At 36.6% G+C, this 23157-nt stretch overlaps 1 protein-coding gene and 1 long non-coding RNA gene across 4 annotated transcripts in view; one reads left to right on the forward strand and one right to left on the reverse strand.

Annotated features, from left to right (window-relative positions):
• MYH15 (myosin heavy chain 15) overlaps nucleotides 1–9800 on the forward strand; it is a 107830-nt gene extending 98030 nt beyond the window's left edge. The window contains exons 40-43 of the mRNA XM_039364995.1: nucleotides 237–341; nucleotides 1569–1664; nucleotides 3871–4008; nucleotides 9359–9800. Coding sequence (XP_039220929.1) covers nucleotides 237–341; nucleotides 1569–1664; nucleotides 3871–4008; nucleotides 9359–9376 — 357 coding nt within the window. The 3' untranslated portion in view covers nucleotides 9377–9800. The remainder of the gene's footprint in view (nucleotides 1–236; nucleotides 342–1568; nucleotides 1665–3870; nucleotides 4009–9358) is intronic.
• LOC120317938 overlaps nucleotides 1–23157 on the reverse strand; it is a 223953-nt gene that overhangs the window by 86539 nt on the left and 114257 nt on the right. For 2 of the 3 annotated variants that reach the window (XR_005559362.1, XR_005559361.1), the window contains exon 4: nucleotides 8716–8801. This is a non-coding gene — a long non-coding RNA (uncharacterized LOC120317938). Of the gene's footprint in view, nucleotides 1–4284; nucleotides 8802–23157 lie in introns of those variants that run through there. The other variant, XR_005559359.1, reaches the window with a different exon arrangement.

The raw sequence follows: 23157 nt of genomic DNA on the forward strand, positions 1-23157 counted from the left end.
TGTTTAACTAAGAATGGGAAAGGGAACATCAGTTTTCTGAGAGATGAACTGACATTCTTCCCATTCCATAACTCTTTTAAAAAGGCAAAATTATCCCCTCTGATGACATCATAGACTAATTGGAAGATTATCAATAACCAGGACAGTGAATTACATTTATAATCTATGCAAAATTGTTCATCCTGAGCTTAGTGTTATGGTAAACCCAGTCTAACAATATTTCTGTACTGGTGCAGATTCGTGAGCTAGAAAATGAACTAGAGGCAGAAATTCGTCGAAATACTGAGTCTCAGAAAGGAGTCCGCAAATATGAGAGACGCATCAAAGAGTTGACTTACCAGGTAATTCTAGTTAAAATATTAAAATATTGCAGTAAAATAACACATTTTTCCCCAGATACTGTACACACGTGTACATAAAGCAACATTTCTTTAGAAATTCTGAAGAAATATTGGATGCAAAAAAATCCAACTTAAAGTATGCATGTGATTCTGTCCTATATCTAGTATGCATAGCCAAAAATAGCTTTGTATTATAAGAATAAAGACAGAGGTGTTGAAGAGAAAGAAAAAGAAAAGGTTCTACTTTTATTAGACCTTTTCTTGTCTACTACCATTTCCTTCTAAAATCCTGAATGCTTCCTGATTAGAATAGAATGCAGAAATATCAGTGTGACTGTTTGGAAGTGAACACATTGTGCAAATAATAAAACATTTGTACAAGAACTACTTGTTTTTCAGGATTATTATTATTATAACTATATTATTCAAGGACAAAGAACTTTTTTTACCACAGTAGAGGTTTATTTATTAGTATTGTTAACATTACTATAGCATAAGTTAATTTATCTTATTAATCTTTGTTAAATAATTTAGTATAACTTCTGTTAACTTTCAAGAATGGAAAACAGAAATGATTAATAGTATCAGTTAGAAAATAAACATTAGGAATCCATGATTGCTGTGTTGGAAGATGACATACTTCTTTCCATATTAAGTGTGAAGACTTTCCTCTAAAATGGTATTAAAGTTAATTGTTCCTTAATTCAGCCAACTCAAAGTTGGAGACTGGGCCTATAGTTCTTGTCCCAACAGAGGGTATCAGTGTTAAATATCATCTTCAGTTATAGCAGATGATGAACATTGTACTTGTGCCCTTGATTTTTTTTTTTAAAAAAAAGTAATTAAAATGTGCAAGTGTGTATTATTAATCCACTCATTTCTTTTCATGTGAACAGTTGTGATATTTTGGTTAATTTAAATACACACTTCATGTTTGTATTTTATTGCTTGCTGGAAGGAAAGAGGACTACCATTTTTTAAATATTATTCCAGCTATGGAAGAAACTGTGATTCTTTGCCTATTCTTTCCTTGCCTCTCATTTGTTGATATGAGATAAAATAGAGCACCCAATGTAGGTTATCCTGAGCTACCTAGACGAATAGCAAGAGGAAATCTAATAAAAATAAAGACTTATGTCTTAAGAAACAACATTTTGGTTAGCATTGTTAGGCTAGCCTTGGTGCATAGTTCATGGTTGCTGATGTTAATCCTTTATTTATTAAAAGGCAGAAGAAGACAAAAAGAATTTGGCAAGAATGCAGGAGCTAATTGATAAATTGCAACTCAAAGTAAAAAGCTACAAGCACCAAGCAGAAGAAGCTGTAAGTTGTATAGTATCATTATTGTACATTTATAATTTTTTTGCTTTTCTCCTAGATATTATTAGATAGCACTTTTCTATCTTTTTATGGTATTTCCAAAAATCCTGGTGTTTTCCTAGATTGTCTTATATTGTCCTCTTTTGCATCAATGAGGCCATTTTGGCTAAAGAAATGCCCAAACATCAGAAACACAGGAAATTACACTTAGAATGTGTACCATTGTATAAAATACAATTTCATCCTTTAGAATTGAAAATGTATGATACATTATGAGATGGAATCATTTATCTTAGCATGATAAAAGATGCCATTTTGTCGTAAAAGAGTTCGCTCTATTTTCTGTTTCTACCTCAGTAGAGATTGATAGATCTTGCTTATTACCCTGCAGAACAGAAACAAAGCAATATGTGTGTTTACTGTAAGCTGCAATCCCATAGGGCATGAAGCAGTTGCATACACAACTTACACACACGATTTTCTCAAAAATAGATCAGTCTTCTTACAGCAGTGTAATCTGTAGGTTAAAATTATTAAATTAAATTATGTTTCTTCCTTAAAATCTAGGTGTTATTTTTGTTGGGTCACAAATCGACTTATGTGTGTGCACTTATACAAGGAAAGATATTATAATTTCCAATACTGGTTCCCTATTTTGTGGATGCTGCTCAGTTCAAAGGAACAGCTTTGGAAAATAAAGATGAAAGGAATTCCTCCCTTGAAAACATCACACTGAACATGAAACTGTCCATCAAAAATTATATTTTGCAATCATAGGTCACAATAAATGTAAAGCAGAATAAATGGGTAAAAGGAAAATAGTGTAAAATGTAAATGATAAAGTAAATGAAGAATCCATTTTCATGCAAATTAATACAAGTATAACAGAAAATATAGTTTTGTAATAGACTTGAAAAAGGTTATATTAGTTTTCATTAGATTAGAGTCTGATAAATATTTAAATGTAATTTAAATATAATAAGGCAACACACAAATAGGGCAAATTCAAAATCTATATTTAGCCACAACAAGAGTGAAGTATTAAACTTTTAAAATAAATCTAGTCTGTCTATGACATGCTTGATCAGCATTCCATTCTGTACTTTAATGATGATAATTTTGACTTTATAGTTGAAAAAGTAATAATTCCCTATATATTTATAAAATCTTAATTCTGCTTGCTGACATTTGCTAATTCCACACTTTGATATGTTGTTTAATTATTCAGCTCAGAAATCTTGATTTAATCATAGTTTATTAAATACACCACATATATTTGGGTTTATGCAGCACCCTAGGCTATAAAGGAGAAATGTACAACCAAAACCATATGCATCCCCTAAATGATACCAAGGTATATCAAAATAGAAATAGAAATTATCAAAATATATTTTTAAAGGAAGAAAAGCTTTCATTTATCATTCAGTGATATTTATAAGAGGTTAAAAAAGAAAAACTGACAGAGGTTCAATCATGCAATTGTGATTGCCATTGTGACTTATTTTTGTTCTCCCTGTAGACACCATTGATAAGACTGAAAACAATTTTTAAAAAATTCTAATTAAATTTAAATGCAGATGAAATAATGTCAGATCTGGGGTTTATCCTATTAAGAACCATTATTCCTATAAAAAAAATCCCTCCCAAAAGCCTCTTTTATAAACCACAATGGTTAGATTTATTCATTATGCTAAAGCCAAAACCAAATAAACCAACTGTGAAATGTAACTCAGTGTATCTGTCTGTTATTCTTATATTATCCTGGACAGATTCATTACAACAATTGGTGAAAATCCTCTGTGTTTAGAACATTTGTTATTTTTTCCTGTCCGTAAAAACTGTTGAATTTTGCTAGGCCATCTCTTCTCCAACTGAAGGCTTGAAATCAATATTCCTGACTTCCAAAGGTCCCTCCTTGGTAACTTCAAAGATTAGTATAAATGAAATTGCTTTCCAGCACAATATCATTAAATATTTAACTATGAATTACAGTAGCCTTTTCCAGCTTAGTGCCTTTTTAAGGGTGTTGGATTACAATTCCCATAACTTCCTGGCCAGTAGATGTAATAGAACTTTCAGTTCAATATATCTGAAAGGCAGTTTGCTATGTATAAACCTGATTTGTCTTGTCTGTGTGTTTCAGAGGACCTTTGCTTCTTGATTGTCAAAGTCAAATATTGTTATATCCTTATATATTTTCCCCCAACAGGAAACTCAAGCCAATCAATACCTTGCAAAATATAGGAAACAGCAACATGAGCTGGATGATGCTGAAGAACGAGCTGAGATTGCTGAATCCCAGGTTAATAAGCTCAGGACAAAGTCAAGAGACATTGGCATGAAAAAGGTATGAAGTGGAAGAAAATGATTCTGCTAGAACAGTGGTTCTCAACCTATGGGTCGGGACCCCATTTGGAGTCGAACGACCATTTCACGGGGGTCGCCAAACAACGCAGTCCACCATTTTTTTCCCCTTTTCCTTAGCTGTGCTACTCCCTTTTATTCTATTGGCTTTTGAAAGCCAATAGAATAGACTCTCTTGAATAGAGTCTAATTCTATTGGCTTTCAAAAGCCAATAGGAATTGTCCAGGCTGTCTCTGCCCTGCTGAGCCCGCCAAAAGTCCCATTCTGCAAACGGTGCTGCACCAGTTGAGTAGTCCTTGACTTACGACCGGTTGAGTAGTCCTCGACTTATGACCGGTTGGGGGTCGCGGCATTAAAAAGGTTGAGAACCACTGTGCTAGAATCTCTAAAAGAACAACAAGGGAGAGGAACAAGGGTAGGCAGTGAATCTAGAATATGTCATTGAAATTAACTTTTTCCAAGGTGAAAGTCCTGATTCTCCTCTGCCTGTCCCCTTTAGAGAAGAAGGCCAAGCCTGCCAGATTCATTCCTGTCAGATGGGATGAAACTTGAGATTCAAAATGGAACATTGGGCTGCTAAATTAGACTTTTCCATCTAGTTAAAAATCTCCATCATTTCTTATTTTTCAACCAGCCTACAGTATTCTCATAATGCATCTGGAACACATCGTGTTGGAGAAGACTATGCTAGGCTGGAGTAAAAACCCACTTTTTCTGCACTTGCTGAGATAAAAGCATTATATATTATATGAGTATCATCTGAAATAAAGTGCTGTTGAGCACAGAAACCGAAACGTACTATTTCAGTCTGGATTACTAGTATTTAAAAAGATACCCACTATGTATTAATCAGCCATGCTTTGCCCATGTAACTGTATTTTTAAAATGACTGTAATTAATATTACAATTAATAACTAAAGGTACAATCTAGGACTATTAAAAACAATGTGGGAGTTGACAAAGGATTTTTTAAATTCAAATTTGTGGCACAAAACAGCTTTAAAAGTGGTTGTTAATAATGTAGCTAATTTTAATACTATGGGCAATTAAATTTCATATAATCTTGTTTTATCAAGTTATTTTCTCTAATGGTGGTGGATAGTGACAAAAAGAAATTATTCACTGACTTTACCCAATGAAAGCTGCAAAAGGAGGAGTGGCCTCTAGTGGCAAATTGCATAATCATTAGTTGTTGTCATGGTCACCATTCTGAGGGCTCCCCAAAGGGCCAGTGGAGAACATAAGAATGCCTACAGCTGTATAAAAAACAAAAGCTCACAACCTCACACACTATTTATAATAGACATGGCAGACCCACTGCAGACTTACCATCTCTGCAGGTTATACAAGTGCCTACATCTCCTGTTGCTTTCTTTTTTATGCAGTTACAAATATTACAATAAAATCAGTTTGGTGACATAATATGGGAAGAATGTGCAAAATCTAGCAATTTTTGGAAACTTGGAGGCAGTTAACCTTTTTCCAATTCAAAATGTAAAAAAAGCTATATGCAGAATATTTAACCTGTCTGCCTGTCTTTCCCTTGCTATCTTGCCACATTCCCCCCAAATATTACTCAGTCATGAAACCATGAAAAGAGCTTTTATTTTTATCTAGTCCAACATTCTGGTCTCATGAAGGCCAAATGGATACCTCTGAGAAGGATGTGAGGGCATCTGTTATTGGAGGAAATATACACTAAATAGATTTGTGAATCAGACCTGAAGTTAGTTAAACTGAAGATTTAATTTTTGTAGGAGCCCAATTCAATTTTGTGTGTCAAGATGCCATCCTTATTTTAATAAGAACCACTTCTGGGAAGACACAAAAAGACACTCAATGACAAATCTCCATGTGACACTAATGTGTAAAGATGTGCTTGTTAGCAATATTCTATTTGAAAGATTAGAAGGGTTTCACTTCTCAAACAGTTTACCTTTCGTAATCTAATTGTAAGTAGATGCCAGAATTAGTGGAAGTCAGGCCAGTAATTTGACTTGAGCAACTGTATCAGTGAAGACAATTATAGACAACACAAGCTGGTTTACAAAGTTGTGTTGCTTCAGAAACGCTCAAAATAAAGCAGCTAGACAGTGAGGAAGAGGACAAGTGTAGAAGTAAGGCACACATATCCTACTGCACATTGTGGGCAACAGCGTAATATGACTGGTGTAGAAAGAAGTGGATTTTAATGACAGCAGAGGATTTAGGCAGCTAATATGGAGGGGAAAAAAGGCTCTGAAAGTTGAAAGATTATACGGTATATGACAATGAGGCTTTTAGTGGCAGATTGTATGGCATCATCGTATTGCTGCAGATCTTCTTGGAGTTCTGTAGCTGGAGAAGTTTTGGTAAATTTGGGCAGTGGTAGGCAGCGGTAGGCAGTGAAGCTGGTGAAAGCAGGCTGGCTAGAATACAAGTAGCTTTCTGTACTGAATAGATGTGCTTAGAGGAAGATTGGCAGTTGTAGTTTCCAATTCTTAAGCAGAATGCCTGTACAAAAGGGCCCATTCATCATCTGTGCCTCTTTCTCAGAAGGAGAAAGCATTTGAAGGAAAGGCTCATTCCTAATCTTGTCTCTGTTCTTTAATTATTATGTATTGGGGTTTTGTTTTTGTTAAAAGCAGTAAGCATTTTAAGCAAAGTTCAATTCTTAAAAGCAATGAATCTTTGGCATAAAGCCTATTGTTAGACTTGTACCTATTCACTCAGTGCTGAGATTAATATTTAGAAATTGTAACATTGGCACAAGTCTCACATGAGTTAAGCCTTATAGCCAAATTTAAAAAGATGATAGTGAACGGTGGTATTTGAGACATATCCCAAACCATTATGGTGCCCTCACTGTCAGAACTGCAAAATGTGCATCCCAAAATTCCATTTAAATCAGGTATCAATTTGCAGCAGAATGAAAATATGCTATCACTCACACTATCAGCATATCTAGCTGGGTTATCTCAACAGCTTTAACTTTAAGGAACACCAGCTCTACAGTATTGTCACTTCATATGAACATACGAATGATGGGCTGTTGAAATATTAAGTGCCTCCCTGATCACCCATTTACAGGTAATGAGTGGTGTTGACTTTCAGCATCTGCTAGTCCCTGCAGTTTTCTTGGCAAGATTTTCAGAGAGTACCAAGGATCCCTCAGGATTAGTATTCACAATCTCTTGGTTTCCTGTCTAATGCCTTAAACACATACCACACTGACTCTGAAGAAGACTAAATGACATGAATTTTCTCTTCTCTCAGAAATTTTCTCTTCCTGTTTGCTTTCCGCCATCTTTTCTGATGCTGGTTGCATGGGATCTTTTCTACTGTACCACACTGAGACTAGTCTATCAGGAGAGAAGATGGAAGGGACATTTTGAGAGTATGGAAAGCACACCCCTGCTTATCCTCCCCTTCTAGAACCTCTGTCTTATTTATATGCAAGTTATATTAATATGCAAGTATATGTTGCTTGAGAAACATTTTTTTAAAAAACCTAAGAGAATGAAGGGAATAAAAGATGCAATTGAGTGAGTGAAACAAGTGCCGAAAGACTGAACATAGAACTTAAAAGCAGTCATTAATATTCTATAGAGAAGACACATAATGTTTAGATAAGGATAAAAGTACATGGTTATGAGGAAAGGGAAAGAAAATCACCCTCAAGGGCAGAAGAAAATAAGAGTGGAATGGTCTTGCTTGAAGAAAGAACAGCAACATGTCCCTTCATGAACATTTTGATAGGCAAGAAATAACCAACTCTTCTGATATTTTTAGCAGTGCATTGTACCACTTAACCTCTTTTCAGTTGCCCTGAGAACACATACAAAATGTCACTCGAAGCAGCAATCATAGGATATAGAAAGCACCATCTGCACAATTTAATTTGGATGCAAGCTTTAGGTAGTCAAATGTAGAAAATCTTCAGGAAAAACCATTTGGATACAGGCCAATGAAACAGAAAGGATTCTGGGAAGAAGAAACCAGTAACTAATCTGAGTGCAAATAACTTCCATTCTTACTTCAGTTTCTCCTTTACCATAAATTTTAACCTGGCATCTGGTGATACTCTATAGAAAGGATCATAAAATGAAAGAGGTTAACTGTCATACACTCCTTGTTTACTTTTAGGCAAGCAAACTTTAGGAAAGTATCAGAAATATGGTTAAAGAAGGCAGTGCAGTTAATCCAGTATACTCCAGATACTGAGTATTTCATTTGCCTTGTATATAAATCCACCATAGCAATATAAACATTGCTAAAGCTGTCTGACACATTTTTAATGATTTAGGAACCAAACTATTAGTTAAGGGTACCATGAATTATTATGTAAACATCAGATTAGGAAGATATTAAAAAAGAACTTGTGCTGAAGCTACTACAAATACTGCAACTAGACAGCTTTTTGCAATGGAAGTAGTTTTATCAAACAATTACTTTACAAGCCTTGATATAGAAATGTGTTAGTTACCTCACAGTGTGACTGTTGTACCATGGTAGAGTGATTTTCTTTTGAGATATTTTTATTAACTGTAATAAAATTTGTGTTTTAATAAAAAAATGCCTCACACAATGACTTGAGAATAAAATTATGTGTGTCTAAGACCCCAGAGAAAAGTATGCATGGTGTGCTTCAAGAACTCTAAATATATTCTGTGAAGTATCAAGATAATTAATGAGCTGAAACAGACTTACCTCAGGTTTCTCACTAAACAGCAGTTGCTTGCAATCCAGTAATAAATCCTTCAGGAACAGACAGATGTCCTTAATGCTCTACCTATCTGTGAACAGATTAAGAGTTGGGTGCCATTGTTTACTAAACAGTAGAGCAAGTCACATTTCTTAAATATATATGTTTTATTATGCTAAACTATTTTCCACATAGGAAAGCAGGGTTACTAGCCTTTGCAGTTTGTAGTTGAAAGTAGGCTCATGGACCCAAGGCAATATGTGCCCAACCAGAGGCCATATGGGTTCAAAATGCCACTAGTGAAGAACTAAAAAGTCTGTTTTCATTTTTAATAGAAAATTATGTACATATTTACTCATGAGGAAATTCTTCTAAGTTTAACAGGGCTATTCGCATAATGTTCGCACAAAAAAATACTGTTTTAAGAATTTGTGTAGCATACATGCAGGATCATTAGTCCATCTGACTAGTATGCTGAACACTGGCAGGCAGAAGCTTTCTGGTTCTAAAATTTTAGCTGCCTAAACAGAGATTAAAGGATTTTCTAAATGTAATTTACTGCATCACATTCCTTTCTTATTCTTCTTTCTTTACAGTGGTAATTTCTATTGCATATAAATTATATTGTCTTGTTTTATGATTTTTCAGGTTCATGATGAAGAATAAGTATACTTTCATTGTATAATTGATGGCTGGAATGGTGTTCACAAAGGGGAGCACACATCAATACTGAAGCAGAAGAAAACTGATTCTTAATTAATAAAAATCAATGTCTATACTGCTGTTGTCCTTGCTGTATTATAAAAATACATTATTCAAGGCTTGACGTAAAAATATTTTATTTTGTTCATTATTTTCCACATTGAGATTCATTTAAAATATCGGAGAAAAGGGGCACACTTCAGTAGAGAATATATTCTGAGTAATCCTTGCTGAAATTAATGAAAATTGCTCAGCAGTTGTGCTTTCTTTCAGGTTCTTGCCTCTTTATAGCCCTATGAATCACATCACCAATTATGAACAAGCCAGAGGTGATCACACAGCTTAAGGTCATGGTGATTAAAAGCAAAAAAAAAAAAAAAAAATGTTTCAGAAAGTAGTAAAGCAAACTAAATGATCCTGAATCAAGCCTAAGTGTTTTGGTAAGGTAAATATTTCAAGGATAATCATGCATAAAGATAGATTCCACAAGAAGAAGGATTAAACAGCAACCTTAAGTAATGTTCGATTACATAAATGACCCCAAGTACTACAGTAGTTAAAATATGTTCCAATATTGTATTCCAGTGAGATATATCTCTGAGTTTTTCCTCAACATTTTGTTCAGCAGGGCTTCAGATCTTCTCTGACTGGTAATAAATAAGCCAGTAACTACAAGAGAAACATCAGGAAATGGCTCATCAGTGTTACTAATTTTATCATATGTGAAAGTGCTAGATATTTCTTCCTTTCATGTCATTTCAGTTAAGATCTTTGAACAGAAAGGGACATAATTTGGGACTGTAGTCACATATGCAGGTCCATCTTATAATACACGTGGATATTACAAATAGGCTACCACTATAGTTTCTTGTTCTGGAAGGTTGCAGAGCTCAGTACTCTTAACTTTGCTTCCTTATCATTTGTATCTTTTTTAAATTTAATAATAACCCAACTTTCCATTTCTTGGCCTTGTTTTCCCCACACTATTAAACCAAAGAATCATTAATAATTAATGGTTTGGGCTGCAACAAACATGCTAACTGTATTAAAAAATCATTATGTGGGAAATATAGTGTTTTTATTTGTTTTGTCCAAAAAGTATATACAGTATTTCATGAACCCTTGGATGTTACTGAAAAACTATTGTATTATCAGCCCTTCCTCTTTGACTTGGCAAATAGTAGTTGATTGAAACAAAAGAAACAGGGGAGCTCTGGAGAGTTTGATTCAGATTTTTAATTCTTACACATTTGCTCTGTACCACCAATAGTCACTCATTTCTAATTTTTTGATTACCTCAAAAACACCCTATGGAAAAACAAAAGCATAAACATTCCTTGCAAGCCAAATATAATTTTAGTAAGAGATAAAAGCAACAACAAAGAAGCAATCCCCATGTGCACAAATTCCAATAGGGGTCAAAAGAAAACCCATAAGAGTAAACAATAATGGGGAAGAACATTCACAAGTGAATCAGGGCCCATGCCGAGCATTTAGACCATTATATAGGCAATTCTGGAATGCACAAGTAAGTCAACAAACTTTGGGTTCTTCTTCATCTATGCCAGGCACAAAGGTGGTGCTTCTAAATCGACTGTCATGGTAAAGGAGATTACAGTCACTTCTATAAACCCAGAATTTTTCAGAATAAAGAATTTGCTCTCTTCATCACAGTTATCAAGATATCAATGGAACTCTTATAAGGCAAGCTAGAGGCCTTGCTCAACAATACATCCCCACAGTTTTCATGGAAATTATGAATGCAAGTAGCAGTTATGAATACAAGAGGCATCCAGAGCTAAAACCTCATTCTATCTTAAGGACTGGGTATAAAAAAATGGCACCTCAGTTTTAAATATCCAAATGTCTCTCATACAATAATGCCTATAATAACTGTTCATGTTAATCATTGTTGTTCTTATTGTTACATTACTAGTCATATTTTATCATTTTTTTAAAAAAAGTGAAAAGGGGATGCTCCAAAACACCACATGTTATGACAACAATTGGAATCTCTCTGCCCATACACCTGTGAAGGACTCTTGATGTCCCTCATGACTTGAAGCATCCTATGATAATAGTACTTCCTATTAGAGAAATTGGGTTGATCCAGATGATATACTTTTTTCCCCACCTTGATAACATCAGTCAGGTAAAGCTTATTTAGTAGGCACCTATCTAGATAACCACTCAAGAATGAATGTCAGCCCACTTCCTTTTCACAGACATAGTCCAGTCATGGTATCTAAGATGCATGGTGTCAGATGTCTTTATTCTGCTGAGTCCTTGTGGCACTTGAAAGGTTTACTTAGGAAAATATTTTTAGGTTTTATTTAGTGTTCATTTGGGTTTTTTAATGTTATCACGGTGGTTAATTTCCTCTCTTGTCTCCCATTTGAAGTCCATGAAGGGTTATATGTAGATATTACAGAACAGAACAATCTTCCTAGCTAGAATAATAGGCACAGGATTAAAATACAGCTGAGGATGTTTTGATTTTTAGGATTATATCTTTTATCTCTTTAGCCTTGATGTTTATTTACTTCTAGAATACATAAGATTATTTTAATTATAGTATAAGAAGCACTAGGTGCTTGGTCTACTTTAGAGTCATCATCTGGTGTTCCCAAACCCAAGTGACTAGAAAAAATTAGTTGTATATGATGATGTGTTTGGCAATATTTTTAATTCTGCCAAGTTTATTTGAAAGTCCACCAATCTCTTGCTAGTGTTCTCAAATTCCCTGTCCAGCAAAATATAAGAACAGAACTGTTAGTGAATTCTGAGTACAATCAATGACAAAAGTATACCCCTGTCACAGAGTTTTATTTTTCTTGTAATTAACTGAAATGGCATGAATGTATAATCTATTTGCTACAAAGAATGGCATTTTTCATTATCCTGGTTTTGTATTAAGACATGCACTATAATATTAGCTTCAGCATTTTAGCGGTACTTTTTCACTCAAAGTTATGCACTTCACATTGACAACATAGGCACACAATGGCAAAGATTTAAATTCTTTATTCTTAGTAATTGACAGAGTAATTAAGATTTTAAGGAGTGAAAATGTTCTCAATACTTCTAAAAAGACTAGGAAAAGATGAGCATTTCATCTTCAGTTTTTAGCTGAGTTTATACCAACCTTCTTCATACAAAAAGAGTTTTTGATAGAATTAATTCAAACTTTGAATCTGTAATAATTGTAAGTTTCTTCATTACAATTTACCTAGTTGGGGTTCATAGAACTGAAGTTACATATATTGTTCTGTTGCTAGCAGAATTTTACAAAAGAAGTCTTGCTGTTAGGATCAGCATAATAAGAGCCTATGTTCAATTTAATAAATGTCTCAGAACTCCCACATTGGAAAAGAATGTGTTGAGTTATGTGGTTCTGTATGATTGATTGACAATTGCACTAAGCCATCAAATGTGCTTTATGAATCACAATGGCTGGGTTCATTCAGTTCCCTGTGCCAAGCCTTCACAAAACCTCATGATGCATGCTACCCAGTCAATGCTAACAAAAATATATACTTCTTTGTGGTGTTTGAAAACATAAAGGCAAATATTGGTCTGATAGAAAAGAAATTCAAAACTAGTATTGAACATATATTTTAAATAACATTAAATATATTGTTGTAATATATTGCAATAAATATTTAAAAACTAAGAAATAACAGTTTCCCTAGGTGTGTGTGTATGTGTGTGTGTGTGTATACATATGTGTATATCTATATCTATATATATAGATATATATAGATATATCCATATCTATTGCTATTGCTTTCATACTAATCTATCTCAGAAAGGAATTGGTCATACTATCAGGAGACTGTTGGAAGGAAAATGAAATATAAACAAAACAAAAACAAAAACAAAAACAGATAATGTCTGAAAACTGACTATCCCTTTTAGTTAATTTTATGCTTGATGAAATTATTATAATTTCACCAAGCATAAAATTTATAAATTACTATTTATTATTAGTTATAAATTATTATTATAACTAATAATAATAATTTGTTATTATTTTGTTTAGATGCCTCAAAAAGATATATGCCACAGGAATTTGCAGAGCTAATATAAAATATTATACTCAAATATTATATGAAGTACATTGTAAAAATGCTTGGTGGAATAATGAAAAAAAGAAGCTATAAAGAAAAATGCATATAAGAGAGTAATTGTAGCAAAGCCTGAAGAGTAGAGAAAAAAAGATACCTGGAAAGAATGTGGCCACAACAGCAACGTTTTGTTTTTGCTTTATTTACATTTGAGAATGCTATATAAACTACAGCACATTACCATAGGTTTTTTTCTTGTACTGTATTTTGTTTCATGCTGGCCATTGATTGTAATGTATATTTATTCTGCATTGTTTTAATTCTTTTATTGTTTGATATTTTTATGATATACCACCCAGAGTCACTGTTTGAGATGGGCAGCTATAGAAATTACATGAATGAAATAAAAAAATGAAAATGCAGAGCCATTTTGATGGATTTTTTTAAAAAAATAGTTTTAAAAGATTTTGAAGAACATTAAGGGAAGACTGTCAGCAGAAGGAACAGAATTAAGAAAGTAATGAAATGGTTTGTTATTAAAATGGATTGGGGGAAAACTAAAAAAAATAATTTAAAGATTACTATAGTTATCTGTCAAAGATAGGAACTAAAGTAATTGTAATTGTTAGTCATCAAAAAATATTCAAAAAGGAAGTGAAATGCTGTTGAAAAATTTGAAACTAAAAACAATTAAGGTATGAATTTAGTCTGACTATAAAAGGGTGGTCTGACTTCTTCATTGAGTGTGTAAAGACTGCATTTGTGATTGACAGCTAAAGATGTGCTATTGTTCTTTATACAAAGAAAAATGTAATGCTGGAATGAAAAAACTACTGAAGTATTAGTTTGTTATGTGTTTGGAAAACTATTGGATATAATCCTTACTAAATGGTTCAAGAAGAGAAAATGAGCAAAATTTGGAAAATGCAATATTGTTTTATGTAAGACAGAAGAGTATGTACCAGAATGTTACTCTTTAGCACAGTGGTTCTCAACCTGTGGGTCGGGACCCCATTTGGGGTCGAACGACCATTTCACGGGGGTCGCCAAACAAAGCTGTCCGCCATTTCCCCCTCTTTTCTTTGGCCACGCCCCTGGCACCCGGTGATGTATGAGTGGTTGGGGGTCACTACAACATGGGGAACTGTATTATGGGGTCGCGGCATTAGAAAGGTTGAGAACCACTGCTTTAGCAGATCACTAACATGGTTGATTATGAAAAAATAAGTTTCTTTTGTGTTTGTTGATTTGGAGAATGTGTATATTTGAATTATAGTGCTTTTTGCATGAACATGATATCGGAGTTGGTTCCTGACTGTGATAAATGATGAAAGTAAAACAAATCTGAAAATAAATGAAAAACTTAACAAATGGTTCACCACCAAATAAGGAATAAGAGAAGGATGCAGAATGTTTGATCACTTAAAGTATTTATAGATCAATGTATAATAAAGGACTCTGATGACTAAGAACATTGTGGGTTTGAAATATGAAAGTATGTGCATCTTTGTATAAAGGTGACACTGGGCTTTTGACTGAAAATCCAAAAATTTGTAAAGAATTTTATGTAGATTCTATGATAGCGCAAAAATAATCTATCAACAATCAAAGTAATTGTGTTTGAGAGGGAAAAGAATGATGGTAAATTATATACAAATGGTGAAAAATTAAAGCGAGTAGATGAATTTGTGTACCTTGAAAGAATTCATGACGAGAAAAAAGGGAATATTTTAAGAACTGAAATCACTGATAGAAACCAGTGGAGAGTCTGTGGTCTGATGGGAGAAATATCTATTCGTACAAGGAATAATGGCTTGAGCTAAGAGCAATTTGTTATATGAAAATTAAAAATATATATGTCAGGAGAAATGTCATAGGTTAATTAGTTGATTTCATTTCTGTCAATAATCAGCATAAAACAAGATGCAATACAATAAAAGCACTTGTGCTATTATAGCATTCTAAAACAGAAATAAAAAATATATCAGATTATCAACACTAAATCTATAAAGCTATTTTCAAAATATGTTATAAATAAACATTGCTTGAACATAAACAACCAAATAGTAATTTAAACATGTACTATAATATATAACAGATCTAAAATACTAGGGTTCCGTTTGTATAATCTGACAAGCAATTAAGCAGTTACTGCCTATTGGATCTGCAGGTAATATAACAATATTTAGAGACATTCAGGGGAACTATATTTCTTTGATGAAACAACAAATACTGAAAATATAATGAGTCTGATTGCCTTGGGTGATTTATTATTAGAAGCTTTATACAAACTGCATGAATATCCTATAAAAGAGTCAGGAAGGGGAAAAACAAGCAATGGGCTAAATATTGGTCATACACAATCATTATATACAGGTAATCCTTACTTAACATTTATTTATTCTGCCCATTTTGAAGCTACAATGCCACTGAAAAAAATGGACTTGGTACCAGCCCTTGAATTTATAACTATCACAATGTCCCATAATCAGATGATAAACATTTGAGCCAGCTCACATTTACAACTACCCCTGTGCTGCCTCCACTGTTGCCCTAGATGACCTTTGTTGCCGTTTCCTTTCTCCCCTTTACTGGACTCACCATCTTGGACAATCTACCGAGGAACCATGGTTCTGAGACTTTTGCCACACTATGGCTCTGGGCCTACTTGCACCCTCCACATCCTCCCTCATTGCAGCAGCCACACCCAACTCTGCCATATCTCACTGGCCACCCATACACACTTCCCTAGCCCATCTGTGCTTGTGCTGTAGCTTACCACCCAACCACATGCTCTTATGCACCCTTCCCTAGCCCATCTGCACTTTCTCTGTGCTTTACTAGTCACTCAAACCCTCTTGTGCATCCTCCCTCAGCCCATCTGAACTTGTACTGCACCAGCCACCCATGTACCCTTGCAAGTGGACAGCAGCCACTTACCTGTCTTCTGGTCTGCTTACAAGCCACCTGGGAATTGCAAGTTTCTACCGGCTTCTCTGCTGATTTTTGTTATTGCAAGCCAGCAGGAAGGTGTGCAGAAGTCCTAATTTAATGACCCACAGTGATTCATTTAACAGCAGTGGCAAGGAGTGCAGAGATTGCTGGTACTAAGTGATATAGTAGGGTAATATGACATCATGCTTAGTAGAAATTTCAGTCCCAATTACCAGTGTTAATCCAGAATCTAGCTGCATACACTATATAGAAAAATCTTAGTCCCCTTCCGGAGTTGACCAGCTTTTTGTAATTCCTGTTGGAACAAGGAAAAGACTTGAGATAGCCCAAAAGTGGTAGAGACAGTTGCTCCTTGCAAGGAGACTACAAGACAGCAGTCTCTGGGGTTGGGTTTAGAGCTCTGGAAGAGGGGAAAACTAGCCATCAAATACTTTTCTATTTTTTTCAGGTTGTATTAGTTTTTATCTTTGTAATTATATTTTTAATAAGACTATTATAATAAAAAATAAGAGAGGTCAGTCCAACAGAGTAAATGTTTTATTTATTTATGGTGTATATATTATTACACAGCAATAATTGTTAGTTATAGTAAAGTTTAAATTTTAATTAAAGAACAGCACACAAGACACGCTAAGACATCTAAAAAATATTTCTTGGGGATTTAAAGCATAAGAACTCTGTTTCTGCATGATTTTATATGTATGTCATACAAAAGTTGCTTTTGGACTTTTGCAATAAATATTTTAATTGTTGCTATACAAAACTCCCTGAAAGCTATAAAAGGCTTGAATAGTTAACACTAATCTCTATTCATTCTGTATAATTTTATCTAAATAGGCATTCCAGTTTCCTGCAGGATAGAAAAATATACCCTAACGTTTAAATAACTGCCCCTGGCATAACTCATTGTGATGAAATGTTGATTTGACTCAGTGAAGAAGGAGAATGCCCAAAGAATATAAAAAAGATATTTTAGTTCTAGGAAAGTAAAAAGTGATAGAAAATTAAAACAACTGCACCTGAACAGTGTTAGGTATAAACTGAACTAGATTAGGGAGCATGACTATATTTCAAGATTGATGCTAGCCCTTCAAGATAGGCCAGGTCAAGAAGTAGGAATCCCTAGGAGTTTCAGGACATGCTTGAATCCACTTAGGGTATAACAACAGTATCTTGGAAGTCTAATTTCCAGCATTCATTGGAGTTGAGGGGGGGGGGGGAAGCTTTTAAAAGAAACTTGGCAAACAAGGAAAATCCTAGTGTAGTGTACTGTGATCTGTTAAAAAAAAATCCTTAAGAAGTCTCTAAACAATCATTATTGCATTTCATCCATGCAATGATCACATAAGAGATAATAGACTAAAAGAAATAGCTCATTAATTCATTAATGCATAATGACACTATTTTATTCTAACAAAGATAGAGACTTAGTATAGAAACACGTTAGTATGGATGTTTAAAAGAAAGTACTGTTGTAAAAGTCATATATACTGTATTTCTTAGTTGACCCTTTTCTGTTTTCCCAACCCCCATTCCACTGAAATGGACATATAAACCTGAGATCTGCATTTTTACTGATGTCTGACAGCATATGGTTCACAGTTATATTCTTCAATGACTATAGAATTTCTCATAGATTAATTTTGGAAAATTCCTTCTCTTCTTATTATTCTTTTATCACTACAGAACAGATGCATTCTTGGCAGCAGTATATAAAGCACATGTTGGGCACAAGTACTACTGATATAGGTTATTCCAGTTGTATTAAATGTGCAACAATTCGCTTTGCTTGATGGTAACTGAATACTACTGATGTATTCAGTTATATTATAACAACAGCTGCTGCCACTCAGCCCTTATATATACCCTGAGGGGTTTCTTTATGAGGGAGAGCTGCGGAATTTTTATACTTAGGTTTTTGATCCAGCAGCCAATCCTGTTTGTAGCAATGGCAGCATACATTTCTTCCAGTGAATTGCTTTTGTCATTTCTAGAAGAATAAAGCCAAGAGGAGTGCAGTCTTCTGTCAATTGTCTGGTACATTTTGACAAATGAAAAGGCAATATGCATCTGGAAAGCATTTACAAAAACATGATGGCAAACATTTTCTGCTACAATCATTAGTCTGAATATATACTGTCAATTCGAATGATGAGGTTTGAATGCCATTGAGTACATAATGGGTGTTTTAATAGACATACTGTACGATGGAGATTCAGGCTCTTTATCTGACCACAGGCCAGCTTTTACACAGAAAGTTAGTTGGTCTGCTGATTGTCATCCTAATGGGTATTGCACAATTGGTATCAGGGAAATAGCTTCTTCTACGACTTGAAGGATATTATATTATATATTTGATATATGTATATCAAGGGATAATTGGGGGGAGACTTTTAGAAACCAACTGGAACTGCTTTCCATTATTAGCTGATCAGGATTCTCACGTTATTCTATTTTATTCCCATATTTACTGTATTTCATTAGGCTGTATTAAAATAAATACTAATACTCAAATTAGGTAATGAAAATTATATGAAACGTAATTACCTTGATAATGCTTTATTTTTCTAATTTTGAAAGCAATTTCATATGAAGGGCATAAGGGAGTTGCATTATTCCTTGTTTCAATGTATGTATTCATTCTTGGATCACAACTAGAGCATCTGGTGAAAATTTTAGGTCCTCTGTGCTTTTTGTTTGTTTTGGTTCAAAGGCAACCATCAGACACCATAGGCACTTCCATAATGCCATCATTTCCACTCTCCAGTCTTTCAAAAGCAATTTGAATTTAATGTAGATCATTTTCATTAAGATGTCAAAGTATGACTACACTGTCCTAATCTGAAGAAACAAAATTCTTTCACCCCTGTTCATTACAAAAAGGAAATTAAATTATACAAAATATATGCGGGTTAGTAGGAAAATAGTCTTGCAAAATGACATGAGGAAAAACATATAACAATTTGAAAAAGGCTATAGATCATTGACTAGTTTATCCCACATTTCTGCTAATTGTACATGATTCTGATGTGTACAGTGCTTTTTTGTAAAAAAAAAAAAAAAAAGGTGCCGGAACTCACACACGTCATACAACCTGCCTTGCCTACCCTGCAAGGTTCCATCCAAAAAAGGAGCTGGAACTCCGTTCTGGGCATTCTATGATAAAAAAAAAAAGCCCTGGATGTGTGTGATTCTATTCTATAAGTGTTTGTTCAAAAAAAACAAAAAATGTACACGATAAACCTGGACAAAATCCAATATTGTGAGACTAGATTTTTAGTCATACAATGGTACTTTGCACTGTGAATTCTCAGTACACATTTTGTTCATAAATCTGCTCCAGAGATCTTTGTCTTGTGGAAGAGGTGCATTTCAGAGGGAGCAAGGGAGGTCAAATGACAAAGCCAACACTGCACCACCACAATCCCATTTCCATTCTTTGTATAAGTCTATCATAACATTCTACAACCATACGTTAAGGGCAGAGATGATGGGACAATGCTTGTTGTTGAGTCCTTGGCGGGAAGCAGACACGAGAAGCAGTTGAAGTTCTCAGTTTCCTTTATTCAGCGTTCAACTTACAAGTAGATGGCTTCAGCAGCTCCCAAAACCTCCCAACTTCTTATATAGACGCTTCCCGGGTAAATGTGTTACTTTTCCCGCGCCAGCATCCGCGCATGCGCACGGCGCTGGCGACAGCCTGTGTGGTCCCGGGCAGCTTTGCACCTGCCCGGGACTGCCTGCAAACGCCCGAGCCGTTTGCAAGGCTCGGGACATAACACCACTTTCCCCCGGGCTAAAACTACTACCAACATCTAAACATTTATTTTATACAGTGTTCTGCTTCTCAGTGCTCCTATCGTTACCTGGCTTTTGTTTAGCCAGCAATGTTATGTAATCCTCTAAGTATTTAGGAGACTTCTTTGCTCTCTGTGACCTTCTCAGCTCTGGGTTACTAGCATGAGTTCCCTGACTGGAGGGAGATGTGAGCCTGTTCTCCTTATTTTGCCTTGGTGCCTTCCAAGGACTGTGCCCCGCTGCCTGGCCTGCTTGCTCGCCCACCGGGCTCGTCAGGCCAGGGCTTCTGTCACTTTGTGACCTGGTTGACCTGCCTAGCTGTAGACCCTCGGGCCCCTTGAAGTGATAGCCACTGCTGGGCGTCTCTGTTGAACCTCCTAGGTCCGTCCAAGACCTGTCAGGAGGCTGACCATTCCCTGAACCCCGTTCTGTGTCCAGGCTTGTGTGGGTTCCTGTACTTTCCCAAAACTCAGTTACTCCCTGATTTGGGCTAGAGGTGTTGTAGTCGGGACTTGGTTCTCGACCACCTCCCTGTATGTTTGACCCCCTGTAGAATTTGGGGTAAGGTCAGGCCAACCTTGGGGATTGTGTGCCAGCTCTCTTGCGGGGAATGATTTGTTGGGATGCCCCGGGTATCCTCCGTGACTGGAGTGCTGTGTGATGTGTGTGGAAGGTGAGTATGCCCCCGGGGTGACTCCCTGGCTGGAGTAGGCGTGAGTGCCTGTTGTGTGGGTAAGCTCCATGAATTCCTTTTCGGAGCAATTGCGGAACCCTGGGATGGGCCGTTTGTGGCTCCATCAGTGGAGATGGGCAGCAGCTCGTGCCCTTCCCTTTGCTCCAAAGGGTCCCCCTCCCCCCCTGGAAAAGACCCAGGAGTCTCATCTGAAAAGTCCCGCCTAGGGCGGAGTTGGTCGATGTGCCGACGCAGGACACGACCGTTGTCCAGGGCAACCTCGTAGGAGAGAGGACCTGTGACCCTGGAAATAGAAGCGGGGACCCAGGTATGACCAGGCCCGTAATTGCGAGCCCAAACCGGGGCACCCACAAGTAGATGTCTAGGTGCCCTAGGATGTGAGGTAGATGAAGGCAGTCTGTCCGGATGCAACCGGTCAAGTTTAGTAGTAAGTTGACGCCCCCAGCGAAGTTCAGCTGGGCTTCTTCCTGTAGAAGTGGACGGTGTGGTGCGATAAGAAAGGAGAAAGTCAGCCAACCTGTGATGCCAGTCCCCGTAGGTGAGTCTTTTCAAGGCGTCCTTTGTGATGCGCACCATACGTTCAGCCATACCGTTGGTGGACGGGTGGAAGGGTGCAGACGGGGCATGACGAATCATGTTAGCCTGTAAGAAAGCTTGGAATTCGGAGGAAGTGAATTGAGGGCCGTTGTCAGACACGATGACATCTGGAAGCCCGTGTGCAGCAAAAATCCCCCTCAGTACCTGAATAGTCTTTGCAGTGGTGGTGGAAGAGACAGGTACAACCTCAAGCCATTTTGAATGGCTGTCAACAAGGACCAAGAAGAACTGGCCCTGAAAGGGCCCAGCGTAGTCAATGTGCACCCTAGACCATGGGGACTGCGTTTCCTCCCATTTATGCACGGGAGCTTGGGGCATCTCTGGGCGAGATCGTTGGCACAGGTGGCATGCATGCACCTTAGCCTCAATATCCTTATCTAAACAGGCCACCACAAGTGGCTGCGTGCAAGAGCCTTCATACGAACAATGCCAGGATGACCCTCGTGGAGGGATTCTAAGACCCTAGTCCTCATTGAGGAGGGAATGACAACTCTGTTTCCCCAAAGCAGACAACCCTGAGAAAGGGACAACTCGTTTCTTTTGGACCAGAAACTCTGAAACTCAGGACTAGGGCAGTGCTCAGGCCAACCGGACAAAACCCAGGAACGGACACGTGAAAGTGTGTGATCTGTACCTGTTTCAGCGGCAACATCCCTGGCACAAAGAGGGAGCTCGGGCAAGGTTTGGAGTGATAGAATGTTGACAGCTGGCGCAGGGTCAGCTTCTACTACTGGCAGAGGCAATCTGCTGAGGCCATCAGCATGGCCCATTTCTTTCCCAGGCTTGTGGAGTAAAGAAAAATCATATGCAGACAGAAAAATAGACCACCTAAGCATTCTAGGGGAAATGATTTGGGGAGTCTGCTTACGTGTGGTAAACAGTCCCAGCAGAGGCTTATGGTCAGTAAAGACCGTGAAATGCCTGCCATAGAGAAAATCGTGGAATTTTTTAATTCCAGCGACAACAGCCAGAGCCTCCCTGTCTATCTGAGCGTAGTTGCGCTCAGCAGAAGACAATGTTCTGGAGTAATATGCAACAGGAACCTGAGTTCCATCAGACCTGAGGTGGCTCAGGACAGCTCCTACCCCGTAAGGGGACGCATCACATGCGATGCACACAGGAAGAGATTCGTTGAAATGTGCAAGTACACTGTTAGAAGTGAGCAAGGCCTTGACTTTGTTAAAGCAAGCCTCATGTGTATGTGACCACTGCCACACTGCTTGTTTGTCTAGTAGCCTGTGAAGAGGCTCAGCTACACTAGCTTTATGTGGAAGAAAAGAATTGTAGAAATTCAGGAGGCCCAGAAAGCCTGAAGTTCGGCCTTGGACTTTGGCCTAGGTGCTTCTAAAATAGCTGTCAGTTTGGATTCAGTATCGCATTTACCCGGGAAATGTCTATATAAGAAGCTGGGAGGTTTTGGGAGCTGCTGAAGCCATCTACTTGAAAGAGCACTTCCACCCCAAGATGTCCGTCATCTGGTGGAAAAATTGACCACTCATCAAACCACTGATTGTTAGCCATGCCTACTTATCTATCGGAGTACAAATTACTTTGGCAAGAAAGGACAAATATTTCAGAGGCTTTCAAGTAATTGTAAAGCGGAATTCTGAAATGAACAACTAACAATGTGATAT

Source organism: Crotalus tigris, unplaced genomic scaffold (genome assembly GCF_016545835.1).
Source record: "Crotalus tigris isolate CLP2741 ecotype Arizona unplaced genomic scaffold, ASM1654583v1 scf7180000019944.6993514239:2294586, whole genome shotgun sequence".
Lineage (NCBI taxonomy): Eukaryota > Metazoa > Chordata > Lepidosauria > Squamata > Viperidae > Crotalus > Crotalus tigris.